This window comes from Pelodiscus sinensis, chromosome 14, assembly GCF_049634645.1.
Source record: "Pelodiscus sinensis isolate JC-2024 chromosome 14, ASM4963464v1, whole genome shotgun sequence".
NCBI classification, from domain to species: Eukaryota; Metazoa; Chordata; order Testudines; family Trionychidae; genus Pelodiscus; species Pelodiscus sinensis.
This window is the reverse complement of record NC_134724.1, coordinates 7,919,525-7,934,979: the sequence shown is the minus strand read 5'-3', so window position 1 is coordinate 7,934,979 and position 15,455 is coordinate 7,919,525. Positions and strand designations below refer to the sequence as shown.

At 46.3% G+C, this 15,455-nt stretch overlaps 1 protein-coding gene across 3 annotated transcripts in view; it reads right to left on the bottom strand.

The window, feature by feature from the left end:
- ADAMTS17 (ADAM metallopeptidase with thrombospondin type 1 motif 17) overlaps window positions 1–15,455 on the bottom strand; it is a 317,509-nt gene that overhangs the window by 208,757 nt on the left and 93,297 nt on the right. For all 3 annotated transcript variants that reach the window (XM_075896951.1, XM_075896952.1, XM_075896953.1), the window contains exon 8: window positions 1,556–1,661. In XM_075896951.1, coding sequence (XP_075753066.1) covers window positions 1,556–1,661 — 106 coding nt within the window. The remainder of the gene's footprint in view (window positions 1–1,555; window positions 1,662–15,455) is intronic.

The following is a 15,455-nucleotide window of genomic DNA, read 5'->3' as shown; positions in this document are numbered from 1 at the left end:
AGTGGGATTTCATCAAGACAATCCTGCCATTGAGGATAGCAGCTGGCTGTGGAACCATTTGATCTGGAATACTATAGAGGGTGACGCAGTGCAATCATTTTTATTTTAATGGAAGGGGAGAAAAGGTTAATAGCCCACCTGTGTGCTTGTGAACCTTAATTGTGTTCTGTAGTGAATGTTGATAACTTGCATTCTAGCAAGCCTGATTTAAATGGAGATTGTAGAAATGTGAACAAAGTACACATTCCATTATAAAAGAAAAAAGTTGAATGAATAGCTCACACAAATGACTTATCTAGTGACATTAGCCTCTTAGCCTGCAACGGAACATCCACAAGCAACTTGAGATTTTGATAGTTAAAAGTATCTGACAAATTTTGTTTTGCAAATCTTGGTTTGTATGTGAATTGATCATGTTCCTTACAACTTTCTCAGAGTCAGCGTTTAAACTATATCAATTAGGTGTGACCAAGGTTCCCTGCAAACTGAGCACTTAGCCAGCCAACCACACTCTGCCCCTGTTTCCCCCCCCCCGGGAGATATTTAAATACTACCCAGCTGATTAGCAGAGTGCCCACAGCTGCAGTATGTGTTTCTACTGGTGGTGCACATCCACACTTGTCTTGGTGCACACACAATTTATTCTGTATATAGGTGGAAAAAATTAGAGGGAATATTAGCTGTGATTGAATTGAGAAATTAAATGTTGTTATTCCTGTCCCCCTGATCAAATGAGCACACAAGCACCTCCAACATACTCAAATCTAAACTTCAATTTCCATAAACAATTTCACATGTAACTTCTGAAATCTGACTGCAGTAAATAGTCAACTTGATTGCCCAGATGACTGAAAAAACTTAACACGTAAGGGTATGACCACCACCAAGTCACATTCATCTAAAAACAAAAACCCTGCACAGTAACACACCTGCATTTTGTTGGAAATTTGGGTCTGGATGTAAACATCACAGCTGACTCTCCCCATTGGATCCAATTAAAATTAGATCGGAATACTCCTATATTTTGGGAAAGGATAAATCCAGATCTTAATTTGGCTGACCCCAACTCTACTTTTGAATATGAATTCTTGTACCCTTTAGCTCACTATGTGCCATGAAGACTATTCTACCAAAATAAACCATTAATAAAAATGATATAAAGAGACTATAGGTTGGACCTCCTTGGTCTGGCATCCTCAGGACCTAATTGGTCCTGAATGAGGAATTAAGTTCAGGGGTTAAAAAGTTTAAATGAAAACAGAATTGAGCCCTAAAAATCAACAGCTCAACTAATGAGGTTTCTTTCTACTATTTTCACTAACTATGGTATTTAAATCTGTGGGAAGGGTTGAACAATAAAGATCTCTGTGCACTGAAATGGGTACTCAAGAAAGCATCCTAAAAATTAAGCAATTCATCAGTTGATCAACTCCTGGGATGAACTGGAATCAGGAGATCATAACAGTCACTCCAAGCCACTGGTGAGAATTTAAATCAAGACAGCAACATAAATATGACACCTGTAAATTGTGGAAACTTAAGAGTCAAATCTTACTTGTGCCCAAGTTCGTGTGCTATGGTAAATGCCAGGTTGAGACCATTGTCTTCAGCTAAGACACACTTTCTTTTGGCACTGCATACACCTCCCAGGTAAGCTATCCCTGCAAAAGAAAGCCAGAGGACATTCTCATCAGTGCTGGCAAAATGGCTCACATTCAAAACATAGAGCAGTAAAACAATGATGCAAGATTTTGGAACATTAAACAATTGGTTCAGAAATTCATCTGACAATCTCCTTCAGAGTGAAACCTTCCAGCCTATTTTTAATAGGGATGTTAGACAGCATGTAATTGAATAATCGTGTAACCGCATTAAATTTTAACAGTTACATGACTATTTGATAGTCCCCGGAGGTGCGGCTGGCAGTCAGTGTGCTCCGGCCCCACCACTGGGAGCCACAGGGGAGCCCCCGCCATCCCCTGCTGCTGCCTCTCTCTAAGGGTATGTCTATACTACAGCACTAATTCGAACTAACAATTCGAATTAGTTAATTCGAACTAAGATAATTCGAATTAGTGCATCTAGACCTAAAAACTAATTCGAACTAGCGTTTTGCTAATTCGAAATAGCATGTCCACATTGAGTGAACCCTGAACAGAAGTTAAGGCTGGCCAGAACCAGTGCCGGCAGGGCATCAGGTTAGGACTTAGAGTGTGGAGCTGCTGCCTCAGGCTAGCCGAGGGCTGTGCTTAAAGGGACCCGACCCCCACCCCGGACAGACAGTTCTCAGGGTTCCCCGCTTCCTTGTCTAACTCGATGAGGGACAGCAAAGGAGTCCTGACTGGGAGTGCCCTGAGTGCCCGCACTCGGCACCTCACAGCACTTGGCCATCAGCCCGGCTGCACTTGCTGCAGGCTGCCGTCTGGTGGGGGGGGGGGGGGGGGGGGAGTAAATCGGGGGGGCTGTCAGGATCCAGGAGGCCCTGCAGGAGAGCTTCCACCCCGAGGAGCCCACAGAGCCACCCCAGTCCCCCCATCGGGGGCTCATACCCCATTCCTCCCTCACCTCCTTCCACTTACTCCTCCCTAGACCCCCTTCCTGATGTACAAAATAAAGGACACGTGTGTTCAAAAATAGAAACTCTCTTTATTTAACAAAACTTGGGGAGGGGGGTGTGACGTAGTGTGGGTACCTTGCTGGTTGCTAGGCTTGGGCTGTGGGTGACCCCCACTGGCTGCTGTCTTTTCCATGGCCCAGCCGAGTAGCTGATGGGACAGGGAGGTAACCTGTTCTACCAGTTACCCCCCAGGGAGAGGAACAAAGGAAGGTGGAATGCTGCCCCTGGCTGGGGGGAAGGCCGGAAGGGACAGTCTTGAGTTTCTGTCTGGGAAGCAGGGGAGAAGGAGCTAGGGAGGGGGCTGGGATTGTAGGGCCCAGCCACCCCCCATCTCAAGGGGAGGCACTGAGGCCTGTTAGCCCCAGTTCCTGTAACCAGATGACATCTGTGCTGTATCCTGGAGAAGCAATAAACTCCCTCTATTCTACTGGCTGGTGGAGTCTGTCCGTGCCATTACGGGGGTGCAGGAGACTGGAAAACCCCAATGCGCCATCACAGGTGGATTAACCTCTGGGGAGACTGGGAAAAGGAGGTAGGAGAGGGGAAGAGAGAGGGTGGAAGAGGGGAGGAGGAAACCTGGGAGGAGGGAGCTGGAAGGGGGAAGCCAGGGGAAGAAGGAAGAGGGGAAGTATAAAACTATGGTACTCCATATCTTCAATACTGTGTACAGATGTGGTCTCCTCACCTCAAAAAAGATATTTTGGCCTTGGAAAGGGTTCAGAAAAGGACAACTACAGTGATTGGGGGTTGGAACAGGTTCCATATGAAGAGAAGCTAAACAGACTGGGACTTTTCAGCTTAGAAGAGAGGAGACTGAGGAGGGATATGATAGAGGTCTATAAAAGCATGAGTGGTGCGGAGAGGGTGAATAAAGAAAAATTCTTCATTAGTTCCCATAATAGGAGGACTAGAGGACACCAGATGAAATGAATGGACAGCAGGTTTAAAACTAATAAGCGAAAGTTCTTCTTCACATAGCACATAGTCAACCTGTGGAACTCCTTGCCACAGGAGGCTTTGAAGGCTAAAACTATAACAGAGTTTAAAGAGAAGTTAGATAAATGCATGGAGGTTGGGTCCATGGAGTGCTATTAGCCAGGGGGTAGGAATGGTGTCTCTGGCCTCTGTTTGTGGAAGACTGGAGATGGATGGCCAGAGACAAATCAATTAGTCATTGTCTTCGGTCCATCCCCTCCGAGGTACCTGGTGCTGGCCGCTGTCAGCAGACAGGCTACTGGGCTAGATGGACCTTTGGTCTGACCCAGTACGGCCATTCTTATGTTCTAAGCTCAGGGTCTGGGGTCTCACTGGACCAACTTGATTTTCATGCAAACCTGCTCCTGGGTTCGCATGTGGCCTTTGGTGGCCAGGCTGGCAGCTATCCTGCCCTAGAAGGCTGCATTACTGTGCCTAGTGCAGAGGTCGTGGACGTTGGAGGTCTCCCCCCCAAACCTCAATGAGGTCCATGATCTCTGCACTAGACCAGGCAGGCTCCTGCCTCTTGCAGCCCCGGGCAGGCTCCTGGAAGCCGCCAGCCTGGTCCTGGGAAGAGGCGGAGGGCTGGGGGGCAGCGGATGGCTAGCTCATGCCGTGCCAGGTGCAGGGTCTGCTGGCTGGGTGCTGGCGGGTTTGCAACTGGCGTGAGCACTGTAGCCAGACCGTGCCCCTTTAAGGGCTCTGGGGCAAGGGGGGCAGAAGAGTTTCCCTGGTTGTGCCCAGAGTGGCCACCAGGGAAAGCTGGGAAGGGCTAGCCTCCAACTAGTTCGAATTAAGTAGCTACACAGCCCTTAATTCAAACTACCTAATTCGAACTAGGCGCTAGTCCTTGTAGAATGAGGTTTACCTAGTTCGAATTAAGCGCGCTGCTAGCTCGAATTAAATTCGAACTAGCGGTTTGCATGTATAGACGCTATGAAAGTTAATTTGATCTAATGGCTGTTAGTTCGAATTAACTTTGTAGTGTAGACATACCCTAAGAGTCAGCAGTGCAGAGTTACAGGCAGAAGCTAGTCCGCGAGGGGAGCCAGTTTAAAAGCCATTTTTGGCAGGGGGCACTGCGGAGCCAGTTCTGGGGGAAACCAGCTTTTAAGCTGGCTCCCCACCAGCACCAATTCCTGCCTGTCCCATCCTGCTGCTTCTGTAGGAGTCAGCAAGGTGGGGCAAGCAGGTCTGTGGAGCCGGCCTGTGTGGGAAGCTGGCTTGAAAGCCAACTCCCCGCACATATCGGCTCCCACCTGTCTCCCTCACCCTCCGCGCTGCTGCCTCTCTATCAGAGGCAGCAGCATGGAGGTGGGGAGGCAGGTGGATCTGGTGTTCGTGAGGAGCCTGCTTAAAGCCAGCTCCTCATGGGCACTGGCTCCGTCCCCCCTTGCTGACTCTGTTACAGAGGCAGCAAAGGGGGGAGGGAATGCAGGTAGTCGACAGGATTAACCGATAAGACCAGGCTTATGATTAAAGGTCTAGAAAACATGACCTATGAGGGGAGGCTGAAGGAATTGGGTTTGTTTAGTTTAGAAAAGAGAAGATTGAGGGGGGACATGATAGCAGTTTTCAGATATCTAAAAGTGTCACAAGGAGGAGGGAGAAAACTTGTTCATCTTGGCCTCTGAGGATAGCTTAAATTTCAGCAAGGGAGGTTTAGGCTAGACATTAGGAAAAAGTTCCTAACTGTCAGGGTGGTCAAACACTGGAATAAATTGCCCAAGGAGGTTGTGGAATCCCCATCTCTGGAGATATTTAAGAGCAGGTTAGATAAATGTCTATCAGGGATGGTCTAGACAGTATTTGGTCCTGCCATGAGGGCAGGGGACTGGACTCGATGACCTCTCGAGGTCCCTTCCAGTCCTAGTATTCTATGATTTATCTGTTAATCGTGTAGTCGTCTACACGTTGACAGCCCTATTTTTTAATCCTATAGAAACAATTCAAATCCCCCTTGATGGACTATATATTTCATCATTAATAGAGACCCTCACTAGCCCAAATGAGCTTCTCTACAGAACTGGCAGCAACCGGCAGGGCACCGCTAGGTGTCCTCAATCACCTTTTACCTGGAATTTTCTGTTCCCCTCCAGTATCTTGTTAGAGAAACACAATTAAACACTACTGCCAGGGCTCTTTAGAAAGATCTTAACCATTCCCTTTGTGGCACAATTGTTCTCGTGCTTACCGACAAGGTCAGAATTAGGCATGTTACATATCGGTTAAAATGTGAAGCAGTTAAATGCTAGGTTTAGCTGGATAACATTGGAGCAGCACCCCCTACTGCAGCATAGCCATGGGCAGGGGGCTGCTCCAGCCCGTCCAGGCCCACCTCATTGCGGCCTGCTCCAGCCAAGCGGGGCCAAGCCTGTCATGCCGCAAGGTGGGGGCTCACCAGGCTGAGACAGGCCCACTGCACCGTGGGCAGGGAGTTGCTCCAGTCCAGCATGGCTGAACCACCCTCTGCCTGAGGTGTGGTGTGGTGTGGCGGTCTCCCCCCGCCTTTGGTGCAGTGTGGCAGTCCTGGCCAGAGCAGCCCCTGCCCGTTTCAGGTGGGAGGTTGTTCCAGTCTGGCCAGGCCACCAGTGAAGAAGTTACCCAGAAACATCACTTGGTAAGGGCGATGCTTAGAGGGTAACCACTTAACCCTTTACATCCCTAATCAGAGTCAGGAAAGGTGGCACACTACATGCAATGAGGAACAAAGTTAATGGAGGTGGCAAATGTTTTCTAACGATCTAGTGGTGTTTAGGACTTGACCCTGCAAATGCTTACTCACAGGATTACGCTCTCCAGCTTCTATAAGTGAGGGTTTACATCAGTGGTGCGCAACCTTTTTTCCACCACGACCCACATGGCTAGGCCCAGCCATTGGCAGCCATGCGGCACAGGGCTCACATCCGGGCGGCCACATGGTGCTTAGACCCAGGTAGCCGGGGGCTAGGCCTGGCCGTTGGTGGCTGCGTGGTGTGGCGACCCCCCAGAAGACGTCCGCAACCCATGAGTTGCGCACCACTGGTTTACAGAACTGGGTCCCAGTAGTGTCTTCCACCTCTCTGCATATGAACTCCCAGTTAGGTCAATGGGATTTTTGCACAAAGACTCAGGGCTCCAGTGGAACATGGTCCGATGTAGCCAAAATTTTCCCTAAGCTACTTCTGCTGAACAGGCAAATCTGAAATACCATGCACACATTCCAAGTGTTGGCATGAAAAGCAGGATTTCCCAAATAACATGCAGCTAACTAAATGCCGAGGATCAAATTTCCACTTAAATTATGATCTTGTAAAATGCGAGGAAAAAGGGGAAGTGCAGAGAACGTCAATAATTGCATTTTAATTTTTTCAAGATTTAGATTAAAAAAAAAAACAGGAGACAAGGGATCTATTTTCTTGCAGTGAAGGGCTGCTCCCGTACAAAGGTGGCACGAGGTTCAACTGCCAATAATAATAAGAGCAAAAGAATGACAGTAGCTGGGCTATTGAAGTAGGACCATATTTTTATCCCTCAAAAGCTAAAAGCATTTGACTTAGTTCATCAGGACTAAGTTCATGTGACTTAGTTCCTCAGGATTGAAATTTTGTAGAACTTTATTATTCGGTTTGGAAGTTGTCCCTTCCTTTTTTATAAGTTTTCACAAATAAGATCATTATTTATGTCCATGGGGGGGTTGGAATGAATGGTGGGGTAGGATAATTGGCTTAATGTTTGCATTAGCAGTAGGAACGGAGGAAGGAGAATTTCACATGTCTATGATTGCTGATTCAAAATGTACGGAGTGTTAAAGTCAAGATCCCTAGCAGATGCAAAACAAACAAACAAAAAAAACCACCCACCACAAACAGAATAAATTCCTGTATTATTCTTCTTGATCAATGGCTATAGGACTAGATTTTGGTATCTTTTTTCACATAGAATGGGCACATCATAATTAATCCTATTGAAATCAATGGGAAAACTTAAGGAATAGGGTACTATTCAAAGTTAGGGAATGAGAATTTAGCCCACAGAACTGATGGTAGAAGAAAACCACACAGCCCATAGATGTGAACAACGTATCTCATGTTTCTAATCTTCCTGAAGGGAGAAACAGATAATTCACTATATTTAAGTCCACCGCCATGCACTCACATGGCACTGTATAAAACAATAATACATTTAGTGATTACAGTCTACTCCTTCTCAGCCTACTTGGAATCAACAGCTTCTCGAAATACTTTCTGCACACAGGAAAGTGCAGTTTAGGAAAATTCTAGTTTACTGTAAAACCAACAATGGAAGGTATGGGATTAAAGATTAGCTGCCAGGCTTTGGGTCACAGGAAGGGGGAAAACTGAGTAATTTGTAGTTACTTAAGATGGAGTTGAAAAGAATGAGCCAGGCCACTTTCTGCTAGTGCAGATCTATTCTTTATACTGTATTTTGGAATTCTTAAATCCTCTCCCAGGATCTGAAAAACTTGGTTGGTGTTGGGAAGGAGCCATTCTTCAGCCATGCTGCTGGGTTGCTCTGCAGCTGCTACTCCAGCAGAAAGGATGATGTATGTATCACTGATAGATGGCCAACCCCACTTTTCATGGGGGACAAGGGACTGCAGGGTCCACATAATGGCAGACTTTTGGGACCATCTGTATTCCCCTAATATGCACAGAATCATAGAACACTAGAACTGGAAGGGACTTCGAGAGGTCATCAAGTCCAGTACCCTGCCCTCATGGCAGGACCAAGAACCATCTAGATCATCCTTAACAGATGTCTATCAGACCTTCACTTAAATGTCTTCAGTCATGGAGATTCCTCAACCCCCGTAGGCAATTTATTCCAGTGTTTAACCATCCTGACAGAAAGTTTTTCCTATTGTCCAACCTAAACCTCCCTTGCTGCAATTTAAGCCCATTGCTTCTTGTCCTATCCTCAGAAGTCAAGGAGAATAATTTTTCACCCTCTTCCTTGTGACACCCTTTTAGGTACTTGAAAACTGCTATCATGTCCCCTCTCAGTCATGAGAATGCACACGCAGCATCCATCTCTCTGTATTGTCCATAGGATTCGCCCTGCAGCTGAGCACTGCAAGAGGTGCACACCCTTTGTTGTGATTTCCCCCAACTCACCCACCACAGAGAAAAGTAATTATTCTGTTACATGTGGGACCGCTCTAGAATTGTCCCCTACCAATAAGGCCCAGCAGAGTTTTCAATCCAGCCCTATTTCTGCCAAATAACTGTTGAATTGTTGCATGCAGCACTATGCCCAGAACATTAGTAAATCAAAGCTGAGGCAGCCCAAGGAAAGTCTGGAAATGGCCATGCCAGTAGCCCCCTTTTTGAACCAGCATGCTCATGCCTCTTGACAGGACATACCAATCCACTTTCAAAGACAGCAGGTAGGAATTCAAAAGGCTCTCATCACAAAGGAAGTTACTTGGGAATTATGCTAAAGGAGAGCTCTGACTCCTAAATCAGATAAAAAAATTAATGCCGTTGTGTGGGGAAAGTTCAATGCATCACGGACAAATCTCAAACCATCCACTGGGGTTATAAATTTTATCTATCTAGGGTGAACACCTGACCCCATTGAACTCAATGGCAAAACTCTCATTCATGGGCCCAATATCATACCACTACATTTTCGGACCCTGATTTGAAGCCTATAGAAAGACTTATTGACTGCAGTGGATTTTTGGATCAGGCCTCTTGTTATCTACTGGGATTATTAAGAAAATAGTTAAGGACACCAAAGAGGAGATCTGGGCTTTAACTGGGGGGGTAAAATAACTAGCAATAAAGTATGAAAAAGAGAAGTGCCACAATTCCACATGGGAGGATGAAAGATCACCAAGGAAAGGATGCTATAAGCTGGCATGTGGCATGGAGTCCCAAGATCTTCATGAGAGTTCACGAAATACCCTTAATGACCAAGTTGCCTTAATGACCAAGTTGCCTTTAAAGACAGATTCAGGAGGAACAGTTTAAAAAGCATACTTCCTCTCTGACAGAATACAACTCCTATTACTAGGAAGTGCAGTAATGGAACTATGTGGCATGAAGGAAGCCACACAGACTATTCCATTCCACTCCTGAATGGCCCTGCCACTGTCCTGGAATATTCTAGAATATAAACTGATAGCTGCATGACAAAGTGCTTGGGGCAATCAGCTGAAATCAAGACACACTCATAAGAGATTTAGAAATTACGTGGGATCTGCTTGTTGTAAGTAGATTCTATTCCACTGAAATATACCATAGATGAATCACACAAATACACCACAGCTGACAGAGTTTTTATAACACTTCAACAATTGCAAGTACAGTTGACAGTGAAATGATCAAAGTAATGGAGTTACTTAAAAGCCAGGCAATGTTTCATTCAGATCACTAATCCCGAATCTTCCTCATTAATCTCCCAATTATCCATCTTAGTAGAAAAATACGTCTCCTCAAATTAGCAAAACCTTTAAGACCACGCACACCACAACTCTAAGGAACATCTGTTGCATGAGAATATCACATCTATACCTGAACGGTCTGACACACAAGTAAGTTAAGATCGTTTAAAATGATTTATGGTTTAGATTCTGATACCACTTACATTTCACAATGAGGGGCTAATTCAGAGGATGGAACGGGGCAGGATTACCATATTTGGATAAGGGGTCTGGTAGAAAATGTGATAGTTTTTGGCAATAAATGTAAGAGGATAAATCTCAATTAAAAAGCTGAACACGATGTAGAGGCCTCAAATGGCAATCCTCCACGAGGCTGGAAGGCCATTCAGCAATTCTAATCCCCACTGGAAGTAATCAGCAACAGCACTCGAATGTGCTAAAGGCCTCATTACTAGATGGTGGAAAGCAAGAGAATTGTCAGTGATTAAGGATTTGTAAATACAGATGGCTGAAAAAAGAGAATTATATGGTTCAAGAGATCAGGTACTCTCAGTAGCCACATGGATTCGATTTGGCCTCTACGTAATATTGGCAATGACCAACATTCCAAGACAGGGTGCCTAAAGCTACTTTGTTATTATTAACAACTAGAAGATTTATCCGGCATTGCTCAGGTTCCCCTTAACTCAATTTTGGGGTTTTTTTGGAAAATTAAAATGTCCATGCTTCATTTAAATCGTTCTGGTGTGGGGCTGGTGCTGAGGAGTTCAGGATACAGGTTGCCCAGCGAGAGAAGACAACCCCAGCCCTTTCTCACTGCAGCAGCTTGGAGTCAAGTGAGAAGCTCCTCTCCCGGGTTACCACAGCTCCAGCAGGCACATCTGGGGGAGGGGTGCATATCCCCCCAGCTGGGGCAGGTCCAGATCAGGCTGGGTGCAAGCCAGGGAAGGACCAGCTGTCCCCCAGCAGCAGCAGCTCTAGGACAGCTCTAGGTTGAGTGCTATGGCTGGGGGGTAGGATGGAGGGGGGAGAGGCTGTGGAGCAGACAAGGCTGAAGGTGGAGGATATGTGCCCCCTCCCACAGACTTGCCATAACAGCTCCATTCTGGGCTGGCAGGGGGCTCTGTCTTCTTCCCTGCTGTGGCAGCTCCATGCTGGGGTCTGTGGGCAGAGGTTACGCTGCACACCCGCCATGAGCCCCTGCCCTTCCTCAGTCCGCCCACAGCCCTCTTTCAACTTCCACTGATTTATGTCAATTTTGAGGACTGTACGTGATTTGGTGATTCTTTCTGTTTGGTTTTAAGAGAAGCAATCCCATTCCAGACACATCCCGTTTCCTTGGCGCAACCAAACCCTTAAGCTGCTTTAAGTTATGATAAAAGAATGCTGTACACCGTATTTGGTGGTCCTAGCTCTTACCATTTAGGAGTTCTTCAACAAGCAGACAGAGACTGAAGTTTGAACCTCTCTAGTCTGGCATGCTTGGGACCTGACCGGTACTGAACCAGAGAGTTTGCTGAACCGCGGGAGGTCAATATTGTCCAGCACCATGGTGTCCAAACAGTTCTGAAGCAGCAGCTACTATAGCAGCTACTGCTGCAGCAGCTACTATAGCAGCTACTGCTGCAGCAAACTAGCCACACTCAACCCGCCAAATAGCCACACTGTTCAAGCCAACCAGTCACATTCAACCAGCCAAATAGCCACATGTGGCTAGCGTGTTAGACACCATGGCTCTAGCCACATTACCAACACTTTCATTACTTACTGCATGCTTAGGAGACATTTAGGGGTAAATTAGAGCTAAATAACAGCACAGAACACAGAGCCAGGACTGGTGGCTGAAAAACTCTATAGTGAAGCGGGAAACTTAACCACATCCATGATAAGAGGACATTGAGCTAACTAAAATCATGCCAGACCATGGATGTTCCCGGACCAGAGAGTGCTGGCCTAGAGGGGTTCAACCTGTAAATTACAGTTAGTAGAACAGATGAAATTCAGAGCCCAATTGTGGTAGGCACTGTACAAACACAGCACGGACGACAACAGGCAGTTTGGCACCTAAGTCCATATGATTATCGAATAAAAGTTTTGTTTTTCAGAGGCTTGGACCACCTGCAGAACCTACAGTTAATTCTAGAGCATCAATCTTAGAGCAGTTGGAAAAAATAATTTTAAAAAAATTGACTCAACAATGGATTATGAAAAACACACTTTGAGTGTTCCATTACCAGAAATTTAGCAGCCTACGACTCCTAGTTTGATCATTTTGACCCATATATTTGACCTCACACTTCATTTAGAACATAAGTAGAGATGCAATAATGATTCATAAATGAATACAGGAGTTCTTTATTCAACAAACGTATCTGATACACTCAACAGGAATCCAGTATTTCAATTACATGCCATCAACTGCTCTATATGATTAACACTAGGCAAGGAATTATTGGGCCCAATGAATTTATAATTACAACTGAGGTACAATCTTGTGCAGCTGGATTCTGTTCAAGTTTGGTTCTCTTCTGCAATGGATGAATGTTTATCTGGTTTGATTTTTTAATCACTAAAAATATCACTATGAAAAAATGTTTGATTAAGCCCCTAAGGATTCAGATTATTTGAGCCTCCAAAATTAGACTGAAAATACCATATATTCAGCTCACTCATGAAATTCCTGACATGCTGAGGCTAGCCAGGCTGGAAATACTAGGGGCTTCTCGTCATTTGGCAAGTTTGCATCTGGCGCTGGCTGGAAGCCAGGGGTGTGTGAAAATGCAAAAAGGGGGTAAGTGAGCTGAACTTTTCCAAACTTCATACTGTTCCGAGGCAAGCGTGGAGTTAAGGTCTGGATGGGAAGAGGGACGGACCATTCTTTTGTGATCCAAACTCGCACGCTCACCCTAAAAGCCATGACCACTTCGTTTTTAATAATAAAAACATTCAAACAGGAGCATCCAGTACTGAAGGGAGAGTGAAGCCAGGGCTATTGTGAACCATTAGTTTGATTTTTTTTCATTCTTCCCCTGAGGAAACTGCATAATTACAGTATGTAACTTCTGAACTCGGGTTTGAACATATGATGCTATCTAGATTTCAACAGAAAACCACACACAACTGTGTAAACTCTGGTTTATCCAAAAAGTTGTCACATGTAAACAGTTTGCAGCTGTTGCTCTTGTTGCCAGCTAATGAGACCTCTTCTAGACGAGTTTCCAAGGGGAATGATTACTTTCCTCCTACCAGCTCAATTAGGTAGTTAGGGCATGACATAATTGCCAAGGTGATAGCAAGAGCTGGAGGATGTAAACTTCTGAGACATTACTCCCAATTAATTCTAGAATGATATACACTGGGCTTATTGCTGACAACTAAGGAATGAATAATCAGCTCTCCCAGCAAGTGAATTGCTCAGGTACTTCTGCTTTTAACTTTGCAATGTCTGATTTATAACTGTGTTCTCTGTTTCTTAACACTCTCTATAGCAGGCTTGCTCTACAAAAAACCTGAGCTGTTCTTTGCATTTTGTCAATGCATTTGTTCCTGGTAGAAGGTGGGAGTCTGAAAGCCCTAGAGCAGTGGCACTCAACCTTTCCAGACTACTGTATGTACCCTTTTCAGGAGTCTGATTTGTCTTATGTACCCACAAGCTTTGCCTCATAAAAACTGTGTGCTTACAACATCAGACAAATGAAAAACGTGCCACTGCACACTATTACTGACAATGCGCCAACTCTCTCATTCTTACCAGGTAATGATAAAATAACTCACTTGGACTATAAATACAGTTTGTACCTCCCAAACCAGGGCTCTCTCTCATCTGGCAACATCTGTGGCCCAGCAGGTTCACGGATGTTCCGAAACGAGAGCACCCCCGAGGCAAGAGGGCCAGCAGCTGAGAGCCCTGCACAGCAGCAAGGCTGGTGCTAGTAGGGCCAAGCAACAGTAGTGGGGTTGGGGCAGTCCATGTGTGTGAGCCTGGAAGCGGAACTGGTGCCACAGCAACCCAGCTGGGGCCCAGGCAGGCTGAACGGGGCTGCGTGCTGGCCTGGCCGGTAGCAGGGCTGGTCCTGCTGCTACCACAGCAACCCGGCTGGGACCAGGGCAGCTCAGTCACCGCCATGTGCAGTCCAGCAGCAGGGCTGGTGCTGCAACAGCACAGTCAGGGCTGCATGCTGCTGTTCTGGCAGTGGGGCTGGAGAGGCTGTGTTGCTAGGGTTGCCAGATGGTTGAAACAAAAATACCGAACACCCTCCCACCCCAGCCCCAACCGGGAAAAAATTCTGTTGAAGGGGAAAAAAAGGTTGGTCTCCCCCCCTCCTCCCCCCAAAGTTGCTGAGAAAAAAAAATCCAAGGTCTTAAGCCAAAAATAAAATAAAACAGCATGTCCCCTTTCAGAATGACTGCAGGGATAGGAACAGGGGAACAGCTGAGCACTAAGTCAGAGGAAAGCATTGCTTCCCCTAGGTCTTTTGGCCGGCAGCCATTTTGTGCTGGCAGCCTTGAGGAACCAGATAAGCATGGGGGCTGGGGTCAGGGGCTGGGGGTGTTAGGAGGCAGGGGCGGTGGGTGGGGGGAAAACTCGGGGCGAGGGGGAAGCCGGGCGCTGAGTGTTTGTAGGGATGACAGCTGCCCGGCATTTTCGCCACCTGGCCAGGGGAAAATTCAGAAAACCAGACATCTCAGGTGTCCAGTATTCTCTAAATTTTTTTTTACCGGACAAGAGCCAAAAATACCGGACTGTCCGGGTGAATACCAGACACCTGGCAATGTGTAGGGACGTGTTGCCTGGGTAGCCATGTTGCCCAGCCAGCAGTGGGACCAAAGGAGCCAGCAGCGGGGAGGGGCAGCAGTCTGAGGGGACTGGTAGCAAACCACCTTCCCTGGTCCGGCAAATTTCCTCATCCAGGACCGCTCAGTTTCCGAGGGTGCCAGACCAGGGAGGTCCAACCTGCACCGTCCTTACATTTCAGTGTATAGCAGATAGAACAGTACAAAAAGACACTGTATGAAATTTTAGTTTGTACTCACTTTGCTAGGGGATTTTATGTAGCCTGTTGTCAAACTAGGCAAATATCTAAAAGAGTTGATGAACCCCCGGAAGACCTCTGAGTATTCCAAGGGGGTACATATCCCCATGGTTAAGAACCACTGCCTTAAAGTGTGAATCGTTGGTCAGTCGCAGAAAGGGTACCGTGTTCTCAATGCATCAGTGTGAGAGAAGCACACGTGCTTAAATACCGAGCCATCACATTGCATGGCAATCCCCTCCATGCCTTGCAATTCCTGTTACTTACACATGGTTATTCTGCACACCCTCCCATATCTCGTCTCGTCATGCAGTTCACACACTGTCAAGACTGAGCTTTTTTTGCAGCCTCTGTTCTATTCTTCCCTCTACCTAAAGATCCTGGTCAGGAAGATTAGAGGCATGGTCCATTGTAATGCATGGCTCCTCTCTTCAGTGAT